The sequence below is a fragment of the Phytophthora parasitica genome (genome assembly GCF_000247585.1).
Source record: "Phytophthora parasitica INRA-310 unplaced genomic scaffold supercont2.13, whole genome shotgun sequence".
NCBI classification, from domain to species: domain Eukaryota; phylum Oomycota; class Peronosporomycetes; order Peronosporales; family Peronosporaceae; genus Phytophthora; species Phytophthora nicotianae.
This window is the reverse complement of record NW_008648999.1, coordinates 251,163-264,059: the sequence shown is the minus strand read 5'-3', so window position 1 is coordinate 264,059 and position 12,897 is coordinate 251,163. Positions and strand designations below refer to the sequence as shown.

At 53.0% G+C, this 12,897-nt stretch overlaps 6 protein-coding genes across 6 annotated transcripts; 3 read left to right on the top strand and 3 right to left on the bottom strand.

Annotated features, from left to right (window-relative positions):
- On the top strand, positions 1–1,885 carry PPTG_07796 (hypothetical protein; the record flags this gene model as incomplete). Its single annotated transcript, XM_008902160.1, has 1 exon — positions 1–1,885. A coding segment is annotated over one exon (1,561 nt), but the record flags the coding sequence as incomplete, so codon positions are not given.
- Positions 1,705–2,928, bottom strand: PPTG_07795 (hypothetical protein). The gene has a single exon (XM_008902159.1). The coding sequence runs from the start codon at positions 2,782–2,784 to the stop codon at positions 1,741–1,743; it is 1,044 nt and encodes a 347-aa protein (XP_008900407.1). The 5' UTR covers positions 2,785–2,928; the 3' UTR covers positions 1,705–1,740.
- Positions 2,929–4,096: 1,168 nt separating this feature from the next.
- Positions 4,097–4,537, bottom strand: PPTG_07794 (hypothetical protein; the record flags this gene model as incomplete). Its single annotated transcript, XM_008902158.1, has 1 exon — positions 4,097–4,537. Exon 1 carries the CDS (start codon positions 4,493–4,495, stop codon positions 4,097–4,099), a length of 399 nt encoding a protein of 132 aa, XP_008900406.1. The 5' UTR covers positions 4,496–4,537.
- A 298-nt stretch (positions 4,538–4,835) lies between these two features.
- Positions 4,836–8,380, top strand: PPTG_07793 (hypothetical protein). The gene is made up of 3 exons (XM_008902157.1): positions 4,836–6,056; positions 6,140–6,250; positions 6,332–8,380. The coding sequence occupies exons 1-3, from the start codon at positions 5,517–5,519 to the stop codon at positions 7,895–7,897; spliced, it is 2,217 nt and encodes a 738-aa protein (XP_008900405.1). The 5' UTR covers positions 4,836–5,516; the 3' UTR covers positions 7,898–8,380.
- On the top strand, positions 8,357–12,887 carry PPTG_07792 (serine/threonine protein kinase). Its single transcript, XM_008902156.1, has one exon. The coding sequence runs from the start codon at positions 8,450–8,452 to the stop codon at positions 11,498–11,500; it is 3,051 nt and encodes a 1,016-aa protein (XP_008900404.1). The 5' UTR covers positions 8,357–8,449; the 3' UTR covers positions 11,501–12,887.
- On the bottom strand, positions 11,460–12,728 carry PPTG_07791 (hypothetical protein). The gene has a single exon (XM_008902155.1). The coding sequence runs from the start codon at positions 12,534–12,536 to the stop codon at positions 11,595–11,597; it is 942 nt and encodes a 313-aa protein (XP_008900403.1). The 5' UTR covers positions 12,537–12,728; the 3' UTR covers positions 11,460–11,594.
- Positions 12,888–12,897: the final 10 nt, after the last annotated feature.

Here is a 12,897-nt window from a genome sequence, read left to right as displayed (position 1 = left end):
CATGGTGGGCGTGGCGATGAACTTCTACGACGACCAAGGGCGCCAAGACCTGACGCCTACGGAGGGAAACCGAACGTACGCCATCATCGTGTGCATATTCGCGTCACTAGGTGGTATCTTTTTCGGCTACGACCAGGGCGTGACGGGTGGTGTGCTGGTCATGGAGTCGTTCCTTAACGACTTCTGCGTGGGCTGGCACGGTCAAACGATGACGGATTGTACGCGAGCCACGGCAGAGCTACCGCAGCGCTGGGTGGACTATACGCTGTGGTACAATATGACATACAACATCGGCTGCATGGTTGGTGCCATCGTCGGCGGGTGGATCGCAGACAAGTTTGGTCGCCGACTCACCATTTTCCAGGCTGGCTCGCTCTTCTGTCTCGGCACATCGTGGCTCGCCTTCTGTCCCAGTCAGGCACATGGCTCACTACTCATCGCACGGTTTATTCAGGGCATGGGCGTCGGCAACTCTTCGTTTTCACTGCCGCTCTTTGGAGCGGAGATGGCTCCTAAGGAGCTACGAGGCTTTCTATCGGGGTTTATGCAGATGACAGTCGTCACAGGACTGCTCTCTGCTAATATTGTCAACCAAATCATCGAGAACCACGAGCGGGGCTGGAGAATTACCAATGGCGTGGCCATGGCAGCGCCAATTGTCGTCATGCTCGGCATCTTCTTTGTGCCGGAGAGTCCTCGATGGACATATCTGCACAAGGGAAAGGATGCAGCCTCTGCTGTGCTTAAGCAGCTTAGACAAACACGGAAAATTGGACGAGAACTGCGAGCTATCGGTGCGCAGATAGCGAGAGAAGGTCAGCCAGGAGGATACAAGGAGCTTATGGAGCCTTCGGTGCTCAAGCGTGTGATCATCGCCATGCTTCTTCAGGTACTGCAGCAGGCCACAGGTATCAATCCCGTATTCACGTACGGCGGTCTTATTTTCAAAGATGTCGTGGGCGATGGTATTTTGTCAGTGCTTATCCTGTCCATCGTGAACTTCGTCAGCACCATCCCAGCCATGCGGTGGGTGGACACATACGGCCGTCGGCAGTTGCTGTTGATCGGTGCTGTGGGCATGGTAGTTGGACATTTGGTGTCCGCAATTCTGTTCACGCTCGGGTGTGATGGCAACACAGAGAGTGCAGGATGTACCAACACAGCAGGGTACGCTATCATCGTGGCCACGTCGTTCTTCGTCTTCAACTTCGCTATCTCGTGGGGACCCGTGTGCTGGATCTACCCAGCCGAGATCTTCCCGCTCAACGTGCGATCTATAGCTGTCTCGCTCTCCACGATGGCCAACTGGCTCATGGGCGTTGTCATGACTTGGGTGGTCAAGCTTTTCCCGTCGCTGAACATCAACGGCGTGTTCTTTTTGTTCGCGGGCACTTGTGTTGTTAGCGGAGTGTTCGTGTACTACATGTGTCCGGAGACCACGGGCATCTTGCTTGAAGATATCGAGTCCCTGTTCGACGGCAGCGCGCGTCACAAGAACTCGCCGAAGGAAGTGCAGGAGACGCCGTTCCAGTCTATGCAGAGCTACCGCGTACCGGTATGAGCTAGTTTGTCATTATTATCTATACTGGCGGTGCTGTTGGATCATTCCGCCCCATGTAAGCTTTCAATGTACGTGTAAATACAATAGTCGTAACCGGTTTCGGTACGACTTGTAGGATTTCGTCAGCCTGAGCCGGACGCAACTGAAACAGTTTCAAAAAATCTATTAAAGTGGTCAAGTTAGCTCAAGATGAAGGCAAGGGCCATGGGTCGGGGCGGTGAGGGCGACGAAGAATACTCTTGTTCGTCTACCGCACGGATAGCTGCTGCTAGAAGAGCTGGGGAACGTTCATAGCGATTGGTGCTATTAATTCTCGATCCCGCGGTGACTTCCTCAGTCATCATCCCAGAGCAATCTGGACTGAGCAGTGCTTGGACGCACTGAAGGCTGGGGATCATAGCCAACAGTCCGCCAACGGCATCCACGTCGACACTAACAAACGCTAGTTCACTAGCACGATACGGAGCCGAAGTGTGGAAATGGTAGGTGCAATCATAAGCGACTTCTTTAGCCAGGAGCCGAGCAGCGAGGTGTTTGTTATGCCGGACGACGGGGAAGAGCATTTCGAGGTCAGCCGGCTGATACTGAACATATAGATGACCGTGGGCTGCAACGATTCTGCTGTCACTGCTGCCTTGGATCTTGATCGATTCCAGCTTGAACACCAGTGGGGCCGAGCTGTTCTGGTGCTGCGCGATAAAGCGCTCAGATTGCGACGGATAGACCTGCAATTGCTCCAAGGTGTGTTCTGCCGATCGAAGCTCGTCGGAGTCCATGGCCACCAGGTTAGCAGTAGGCGATTCTGATACCCAACGCTCGTGGAGTCGAATCAAACCTCCGTACACAACTTGGATAGCTGCTCGCACTTCATCGATACTAATGCGTGGATATTGGTGCGGTAGAATCTGGCGTAGCTCTAGCAATCGCTGCAGCTCGTTCACCTCGTCTTGCAGACGCTGCACGTCTCGATCCAGCTGGTCCTCGTACTCGCGATACTTTTGCCGGTAGAACTTGCCACGCTCGCTGTTGTTCATGCGAGGCAGCTTGGACTTGGAGATGACGCGCATCCTGCGACCCCGGCCGCGACCACCACGCATGAGCACCGCCGTGTCCTCTGGCCGCGCTGGGCTGGTTGCGCTGGCCGACTTCTCACCACTTAGAAACGACGCCATGGTGGTCGTTCGCAGGAACTTGGGAAATGAGGCAACGGATGGTTCGGCCATTCCTCAAGTGCGATGGAGCAGTACCCGTTAACTATTTATTCCGAGCATGAATTCCTTTGGGACGAGAGGTGAGGACGCACAAAGTTGACGCGGGTAACCGCCAACGGTGATCTTTCTAAAATAGAGAAACGCTGTTCGCTTTCGTGCGCGTTGCTTTGTGGCCAAAAGCGGATGACGCACTCGACTCGGGGTTCGACCTCGGCCTCGGATCCGACAGAAATCCATGATACTGAGCGCAGCGAGCTCTGATGCATTATCGTAGAGCAAAACTTTCATATTGCTGCTGTTGTGCAGTTCAAAGGTATATCTGCTTATTTTGTTATTACGAACAACGTAGGCTTCGAGCTCGTGGAGAAGTTCGTGATCCGCGACAGCGCCGTTTCATGTCCAAAACAGCTAGCTTCTCGTCCGCTCACGAATACATGATTGTGTTAACCGTTTTGGGGCGATTCGTGATGAGGCTTTCCCAGATAAGGTCCGACCACAGGCTTTCCGATTGCGTTTGGCCTGGACTCAGCATCGTGGGCACGCCTGAAGATCGTTTCCCCACCACGGTTTCAACGATCAGCTGGATTAGAAATTGCCATCAACGGATGCTGTGCCAGGTATCCTCAGAAGCAGGAGAACGAACACATGAATGGATACAGAGTTCAAGCACATTTCATAAATGCATAGTGTGCAGCCAAGACCCTTGTTTTCAGGTAGCCCCCGTTATTGCAATGGCTGACTTCAACGTTGGAACTGCCCCGAGTTCATTGTGCTTGGTTTCTTCAACGACAACGATTGCTGTCCTGGGATGCTGGCACCGAGTTCTCACTCCGCATTGCTATTTCAGGTACGCACGCGCTCGCTATCAAGCTACAGTGATAAATTAAATGAGCCAAGTAGACGGCCTTTCATCCAGAACGATAACTACGAACAGTTCGTGCTTTCTCTGTGGGATATTTCGATTGGTTTCACCGAAATATCTTTTGAACGGTGAAGGACTCTCAACTTGGTATTCTCTCCAAATGACAACAAGGAGTGACGGTGATTTCGTCACAATACAGACGATCCTCTCGGTAGTAATCTCTAGACTTGGAATACTCCCTCAACAACAACGGTTCCCATTGACCAGTCACATACAAACCCTTGACTCACACCCCTCAATAATAAAATGGAGAACATTTGAAGTCAAATATTTCTATTATGGGGTGTTTAACTATGGGAACAGCCATAAATGTACAGGATATCCGAAGAAATCTAGCGAAGACTTTTGGTGCTCGTGGCCTTGCATTCTTCCAAGTTCTTCACGGAGCGTGCGCTGCATTTCTCACGACCCGCTCACCGATCTACCCAATACTCCAGTCGCACCTGCACGAACGAGAAGTTTAGCGATCCACATGAGATGCTCTTTAATTGCTTCTGGCTTAAGGTCCTCCTCAATCCATGTACCACGCTCCATATCGTCCTCGTCCAGGTTTTCCGAGCCGTTCTCAGAGCCGTCTATAGCCAATTCTTGGTCACCAACTCCGCCGAAGTCTTCATATATGGGATCTCCTGCAGTTGTGTTCTCGTCCGGTGGGTTCAGAAGCTCGTCCACGGACATTGGATCCTTAGCGTGCAGGTGAGATAACATCGTTGCAAGCTCAGCGGACATTGTACCATCTTCGTCTGGATCTTCGAAGATGCAATTGTAGTAGTCTAAATGCCAGGTGTGCTTCCTGCACATTGCGAAGAGGAACGGTGAAATAAACCAAATGTTTCCACTACTGGATGCGGTGCACAGTTCCAAACTAAAGGTACTCGGATCCATTTTTTGTGGTACATTCATGGATAGGAATACCTTTAGACAGGACTAAATTGGGGTTGACAATGCGATGACTACCGAGGGGATCGTCTGTACCGGTAAAACTGCAACATTCGCAAGGTCGGATGAGCACTAACGCGGTCCGGCATCTTATGTTGCATCGCAACAGGACGCTTGCGGCGAGCACTGTGACAGCGAGCAAACCTTGCTCCTAAAGTGCACAGTCTTGTATATTATTTATTAAAACATGTACATGGAAGTAGCTGCCGTGAGACGCGCTCCCACTTATTGAACGGTTTGCTTTTGGCGAGAAGCGGATCCACTCACAGCGATATTTCGCGACTGTCTCGCGCCCAACGAGTCGTGGACCACGACAACGAGAGATTCTGCCCGCGCAGGCACAGCACTGCTCTTGCAGCAGTCGACGCAACGACCAGCGCAGCGCGCGACTTGCGTAACGAGCAGACACCTGCTCACTTGGTCTCAGTATGGACTGCAACGCAGGCAAGGATCGTGTGATGTATCATACACAAGTGTACGTTTTCTAGCCGACGACTGGCCACGCCCACCGCAAGCGCAGGGTACCTCACCGGCGATAAGTCCGTTTCGTGTACATTTGTGCTTCTCTTTTGTGGATACCACGTCTGCACCCTTTCGTAGTCTTTCTTACATTTTACCATATGCGGAGGTGCTGGCCGAAAAGAAGTCAGTCGAGGTGTTTTTCAGAAAAATGACTCATGAAATCCTAAAATTCGACATTTGAATCATACACACAGTTTTGGCAACCCCCGTCGTGTACCGCAGTCATACGACACGGCGCTCGCTCTGCCGGAAGAGAGCGAGGGAGTCAGAGTCCAGCCCTCCTGCAGCTCAGCTCACTGCGTGCCGTCTCCCCTTGCTGAGAGACACCCCAGCTCTAGGCACAGGCAGCAAGTGATCGACCATGGCGCAGCGTGGGGACAAGGGCGCCAAGGGCGAAAAGAGCGGCTTCTTCCGCAAAATGTACTCGTCCATCGGCAGCTCGTCACGGCAGCTGGCGTCCAACCGCCACGACAAGGCGCAACGCAGCGACAGCACGAGCAGCGGAACCAGCAGCGGATACAACCAGAACAGCCCTAGCGACGGCGCCTCCACGGGCAGCGGCCACAACGGAGGCGGCGGCTTACAGAACTTCGTCAAGCATCACAGCTTTAACGGCCACATGCCTTTCTCACGTGATGACCCGCGCGCTACTGCTAGTGACCCCCACCAGAGCCTTCTGTCCAAACGCCCGAGCCTCATCGTGCCCTTCTCCAACCAGCAGCAGCTGAGCAACGGCGCGGTCGCTAGCCCAACCGAAGGCGCACAGAGCTACCTGGACGATTTCCAGGCGCCCATCTCCAAGTCAGGCGTGCTCATCAAACAGGCAAATCACTTTAAGACGTGGAAGAAGCGCCTCATGGTGCTAAAGGGCCACTCGCTTTTCTACTATGTGTCCGGCACGGTAAGACTGCGAATGAAAGAAGCAGCAAAAAGGGAAGTATATGTAGTGAGACTAACTTTTATTATTATTTGATCTGCTTATAGTCGGGCGAGGATTCCTATCCACGCGGCGTCATTCCACTACAGGGAGTTCGGATCACGCCCATTGACTCGGCGCGTTTCAAGCGTCAGAATTGCTTCGAGATCTGTCATCCGGTGCGTTTAAGGCTAAAATGACCTGGGATTATAACATGCTGGAGTGCTAACGATCTAATGCTTGGCATGATTTCTTTGTAGGGATATCGCCCTATCTACCTGATGGCAAAGAGCGAGGCGGATCTGAGCGTCTGGATGAGCAGTTTGACGTCGGCTGCGATGCCGACGACAGCAGACCGCAAAATGCTTTTAGTGACTGAGCCTCTGGAAACGCTCTTTAATACGCCTGCCCTGGAGGATGCCGTGCCATACAAGCGGACCTTTTACTTCCGTCAAAAAGTGGCATTCTGCATGCCTCGTAAAGAGGATTCAGGGTACACAGCGGCGGAACTCTTCGATCTGAACGAGAAGCGATTGACTACGCTGTGCGACCTGAACAGTTATTGCGATTCCTTCCCAATGATCCTGGACGACCCGCAGCTTTTCGTCGAACTGCTGCATGTCGTGGGTTGCTATATTTTCCGGCCATTCCCTCGACTGATGTCGACGTCACCCGGCAATATCTTTGTCGAAGAGCCGAGCCCTGAAGAAGTGAGTATGCTGGAGAACCCGATGGACAAATACTCGGAGTACACGACGGAGGAGCAGCAATGGGGGTTGCTCTCGGCTTGTTACGATCTGCTGCTGAAGGCGATTGAGCATATTGACAAATTAGAGAAGCACGTGCGCAAGGAGTTTTTCCCGTTGAGATTTATCGCGCAGCTGGTAAATTTGTTCAAGACGCCTTCGTTTAAGGAGCGACAGGTATTGAAAGGAGTGCTTCATCGACTGTACTATAAACTCACGCAGCGGCGATCGGCCATTCGCAAGGAAATTGCCAACACGTTCTACGAGTATATTTATGAGACGTCGAACCACTACGGCGTGGCGGAGCTGCTCGAGATTCTGGGCAGTATCGTCAACGGCTTCGCTTGTCCGATCAAGCAGGAGCACGTGGTGCTGCTGGAGAAGGCGCTGATCCCGCTGCACTCCACGCCTGCCTTCATCTCGTACCATCAACAGCTCGCGTACTGCATGATCCAGTACGTATCAAAGGACCACACGCTTTTCACTCCAATCGTCCGTGGCTTGATAAAGTACTGGCCGGTGGGTAACTCGTTCAAGGAGGTCATCTTCATCGTCGAGTTCGAGGAAATGCTGGAGCACGTGCTGGCAGAATCGGATTTCGACTCGATCTCGTTGAAATTGGCGCGGAGACTGGGGCAGTGTATGGTCAGCGACCAGTTTCAGGTAGCAGAGCGTGCTATTTCGTGCTGGAGCTCTCCGGCGTGCTTGCGCATCATGAACGAGTACGAGAAGTTGGGCCAAGGCATGTTCGACGTGATCAAGCCGTTCTTGCAACGAGCGGTAACAGGACACTGGAATACGCTGATCCAGCAGAAGGCACAGGAAACGTACACCATGTACTACAACATGGGATACGACAGTGACGACGTCGCAACGACGCAGTCAGCACTTGTGGCGGACGGGAAAGTATTGGACGGTAGCGCCAAGACGGAGGAGTCAGACCCTGATGAGGAGACGAACAATTCTAGCGAGGCGAACCTGTCGATGGCCGTCCGGCTGTCAGCATCAAACGCAGTAGAGTCATTAGATGTGGTGCTGTCGGACGAAGAGGACGACGATGAAAAGCCGGACGCGTCCTAGAGTGTAGTGGTGTGTGTGATGGATGGATGATGCATTGCGATAGAGACAGCCAGGTCAGTTAGGCAACCCCAGGCAAGGGCACGCCACGCCACCTCCGCCAAAACTCTCGACGTGCTCCCGATCGACCGGTAGCAGCTACGGTATACACAGAAGAAAAGCAAGAGAAAATCAAAACAGGTAAATGGATGAAGAATAGTCAGCGACATCAAAACGGAGCAAGCACCGAAAAAGCGGCGGATGAAGGCGCGACGAAGACAATTTGGGCAGGGGTGGATGGATGAGTGCCAAGTTTTGGATATTATTTGAAATTACACAGATAACAGGGACTGGTACGACCGCGTCAGCGTCAGGAGGAAACGGTGAGGGGCAGGCATTGCGAGGAAGGAGCGAGGAGGGCGAATCGACCGAGAAATTCGTCACCTTCGTCCCCGTCTCGCTTCGCCACGCCAGTCATGTCAAATAAAACTACTCATTCGTCAACCATTTCACTTTTAGGGAAAAAGTATCTATTTCTACCCTAACGCACACCGAAAATCTGTAACGAGTCCTGTAATGGCACTGCTGCTGCTGCTTCTGTTGCTGCAGTCGATGGCTTTAGCGCTCGAGAGACCTGCGGCCGATGTCACGTCTCGTAAGTTGCTGACGGATCGCTCCTGGTTCAGCCAAGTAGCGAAAGTTCCTCGTCGAGTGGGCGATGACGCCATGGCATGCGTGGCCGTGAGTGACCCGCTGCATCCAGGTTTGACAGTCAAGGGCTACGAATTGGTGGAGCGTTCGGGGCTGCTGGGTGTGTGCAAGCACCAACAAACGCATCAGACGCAGTGGCCCATGCAGACCCGAGACAAGATGGAGATTGTGCAGTGGAGCACGTCGCCAAGCGATGGAGACTCCGAGCACACGCACTCGGCTCCTGTATGTCCGCTGCCTGGCGCTGCTTCGGCCTCTCAGCGTTTCCCAGTTCCACCGCTGCCTCCACCACAATCTGCAGAAACTCGTGGGTACCCAAGTAACAGTCCCGAAGGTCCCGTGCTCGAGTATCAATACGTGACAGAGGAGGTGGAACGGATATACGTGAACGCTCACTATCGCCTCAAGAAAAGATTCGACGCTGGATCCCATGGTGAAGTATGGAGAGCGACAAGGAGGCATAGAGACAGAGAAGAGCATTTCGTACTCAAGAGACTATTCCTCGAGTTAGGACAGAGCATGGCGCAGATGGGTCTGCGTGAAGCCCATTTTGGAGCACTGCTGAAAGACGAGCGCCATGTCACTCGGTTTGTGGAGTATTTCTTCCGACCGGCTAAAGTGGTGGAGAGTGAGGAAGATCCTCAACATCCTCGAACAACACCCGAGCTTTGGCTCGTTTTCTACGACGAAGGGAAGTCGCTACGGCAATATCTGTATGAGAAGCTGGAGGTGGTCTACGGTCCAGACGGACACAGTAACAGCGGAGCTGGCGTTGTGCTGCAACCATCGCGCTTTTGGGAGAAACTCCGCACTGATTCCCGGGGCGAAAACGTCCTGAGAGAGATCATGCGTCAACTGCTTCAAGGTGTAGCCGCCCTGCACGCACGTGGCATCACACACCGCGACATCAAGCCGTCGAATATATTGGTGTCCATTCCACCTCCTTCATCAGCCTCTGCAGTGCCACCAATGCCGCTTGTGAAGTTGGCAGACTTTGGCTCTGCTGTAGATGACTACACGCTCCAGAACTTGTATGCAACTGGTGATGCATCGAGGGAGTCTGCCGGACCTTCCCAAGCTGAAGAAACCCGCGAGTACCAGCCTCCAGAAGTACTTTTCAGTGACAGCGGCCAGCCATACGATTACACAAACCCCGAGGCTTATGATCTCTGGTCTGTAGGTGTCGTCTTCTTGGAGATGGTGTTGGGCTCTCCGCAAGTGTTTTTGATCTCACCTCGCGAAAGAGCCAAGCTGGACGTGGTGCTGGGTGCCCAGCAACGTCGTCAGCGACATAATATACATATCAGACGCACGAGCAAGGAGGATGCAGAGTCTGGATGGCGTACGAAGGCCTACTTGCTGCATGTGCTTACTCAAGAATTCTGCATCTTCCAGCCAGGATCACGACAATTACGCTCGTTGTGGGATAAGTACGCGCTAGTGAGTGAGAGCTGTCACTTTGGACGGTTTAATCAAACCGTTGTAGAGCGAGACCCGTTAAAGCGTGGACTTGAGGACTCATGGGGGCTAGATTTGATATGGCGTCTTCTTCAATGGCATCCATCGCAGCGTATCACAGCCAAAGAGGCTCTACAACATGCGTACTTTAAAGGAGCATACATTTGCAAGGAGTCTGGTCGTCGATTCGCGTCGAAGCAGGAGCTAGTGCTACATGAGCGCTATCTCAAGGCGCAACGAGCCAGGGAAAGCATGTTCGCTTCCGTTGTTCGTGCCATGTACGAGCTCCCAGATCGCTTCGTGTGTCCATATTGTGGTCGAGTGTTTTCCACTGCACAGAGCTGCGAACAACACGTTCATGCACGTCGACACGATATAAACTCGAGCTTTTGTGAATTTGAAGCTCCTCGAATCTCCGCCGCGATCCGAACAGAGTCAGAGCCTTTGTCAATTCGCCAGCCACAACATCCTGCAGTGGGTATCGCACTGTTTCAAGGCCGAAAGAAGTACATGGAGGACTTTGTTTTGGTTCTCACCGAGCAGCAACTGAACCAAAAATGCGTAACTCGACGAAATGGTGCCGAGACTCTAGGATTTGACCTTTGTGCCGTAGTGGATGGCCATCTAGGCTCCGCAGCGGCTGCTTTCGTTGTGGAGAATTTGCCTCGTGTGTTGTGCCGACACTTTGAAATCCCCAAGACACACGAGGATTCAACTCGAGTTGAAACAGTCAACACATCTGCTGAGCGCGAACTTGCAGAAAAGTTTGCCCTGCGTCAGACCTTCCTGGAGCTGCATGAAGGTTTCCTCCATTCTCTAGATGAAATAACAAGCGATGACAAGCTGGAACCAGTAAGCACTGGCAAATACGCCAACAGCACAGCAGCAGCGGGCGAGTATTTCTCGGGGTGCACTTTGACCGTGGTGCTACACTTTCGTTCGGAGCAGCGGATTATTAGTGCGAATGTAGGCGACTCCCGTGCGTTAGCTTGGTTACCTGGTGCAGTGGAGCAGCGGAATGATAAGCGTCGAGATGCAATCGCCGGTGAGATATTGCCTCTGAGTATGGATCACCATCCTAACGACCCCGACGAGCGTTCGCGAATCGAGTCAAGCGGTGGATTCGTGAACTTTTCCGGTCTTTGGCGAGTGGTTGGACAGCTTGCAGTCTCTCGTAGTTTGGGTGACCGTCATTTGCGGAAGTTTGTGACAGCGGAGCCATCGGTCTTCCATCAACAACTTGGCCAGCGCTCTTCCGGTGGACTTCTGGTGGTCGCTAGTGACGGACTGTGGGAAACTATGAGCAATGACGGCGTTGTGCGATTTCTCGCTGAAAAGCGTGTACGTGGAGGCGAAACTCATCACTCTTTGGATGATCTAGCGACCAGTCTACTTACGGAGGGATATGTCCGTGGAAGTCTTGATAACATGGCGGTTATACTCGTTGCACTGCATTAGTCGATCATAGACAGCTAAAAAAGCAGGCATTTTTTTTTATTCGGGTGATTCTATTCCGATGTTTTCTGCCTAATTCTAAGAGAAAGCGAACGTTTTACTTGGCATCACCAAAGCGCTGAGCCTGCTGGCCGTACTGGAAAAGCACCTTGATAACCCGGTCAATTGAAGGCACGAGCACATCGGCATCCTCCGCCAGATCGTCAAGCGAGGACGCACCTCCGAGCACGCCGATGGACAGACCGCAACCTGCGTTCTTGCCCAGCAGCATGTCCGTGGACGTGTCGCCTACCATGATGGTGTTATGCGGCTCCACGTTGAGCTGCTGGCAGATAGTCCAAATCTGCTCGCCTGCGGGCTTGGCTGGCAGTCCGTCGTCTCCGCAAGCCAGAGCGTCCACCATGTCCGAGACACCCAGGTGCTCGAGCGTGTCGATCGTGGGCTGACGGTCGTCCGTGGTGCAGACGGCGATCTTCATGTCCATCTTCTTAATAGTGCGGAAGAGCGCGGGGATGTTGGCAAGAGGACGGCTAGTAAGCACGGGATCAGGCATACTCCAGCACTTCGTAATGACCTCATCGGCCTGGGATTGGTTCATTCCCTCAGCTACCAGTACGCGCACCGCGAGCTTGTAGAGCTCGCCCATGGGCGTGCAACACAGCGCCCCCTTGGACTTGATAGAGCGGCTGATCCAATCGTATCCCATGGCAGCAAAGAGCTTTTCACGCACAGGAAGGCCGGTGGTCATCTCGACCTTCCAGGCCTGAGATTCAACCCAGCCGCCCCACATGAGCGTGAAGTCGATGAGCGTACCGTCCTTATCAAAAACCACGAGCCCGGGACTGCAGCGAGGACCACGCGTGGATTCAGCCTGCGCAATTGCAGCGGCGCTCTCGGCTGCTGTGCTTTTACGACGCTGACCCAGGATCGGAGTGGAGGAGGCGGTTGCAGAAGGAGCCGAGGACACTAGGCCGTGCAACTGGCGAGCTTTGCCGACTGAAGACATGGCGGGGCGGAGACGACGCAGCGTGAAGCTCATGGTGATTTTTGGGGTAAATAATAGCTTGCGGAGGGAGGAAGCAGGAATGGCAGGCCGCAATGCAACGGACGAGCTGTGCAGATCATGTAGCAGTTGACGTTGCCCAGCTATTTTGGTGCGCGATTGACATATTGTCTTGATTTCAGTAAGCTGGCCTCATCAAATGACAGTTGGCGTGTTGTACCGTCCGGGGCAAATGTCTCCTTTTGAAAGGCATATCGACGAGATTGGGGCAGTTCTACCCGGATGGACACCACGTATGATGTGCGACATGTGGTACACGCCAATCACTTTTTCAAGGATGCGGGGGCATACAAATACCAATATAGTTCTGAATTATTGGCTTCTGGACTTTTTTATT

What these genes read in the sequence shown, in the direction of transcription:
- PPTG_07795 (XM_008902159.1), bottom strand. Translation starts at nt 2,784, where the DNA reads ATGGCCGAACCATCCGTTGCCTCATTTCCCAAGTTCCTGCGAACGACC.
- PPTG_07793 (XM_008902157.1), top strand. Translation starts at nt 5,517, where the DNA reads ATGGCGCAGCGTGGGGACAAGGGCGCCAAGGGCGAAAAGAGCGGCTTC. An exon ending in TCTACTATGTGTCCGGCACG is followed by an intron (nt 6,057 to 6,139) that starts GTAAGACTGCGA and finishes ATCTGCTTATAG; the next exon opens with TCGGGCGAGGATTCCTATCC. An exon ending in GCTTCGAGATCTGTCATCCG is followed by an intron (nt 6,251 to 6,331) that starts GTGCGTTTAAGG and finishes ATTTCTTTGTAG; the next exon opens with GGATATCGCCCTATCTACCT.
- PPTG_07792 (XM_008902156.1), top strand. Translation starts at nt 8,450, where the DNA reads ATGGCACTGCTGCTGCTGCTTCTGTTGCTGCAGTCGATGGCTTTAGCG.
- PPTG_07791 (XM_008902155.1), bottom strand. Translation starts at nt 12,536, where the DNA reads ATGAGCTTCACGCTGCGTCGTCTCCGCCCCGCCATGTCTTCAGTCGGC.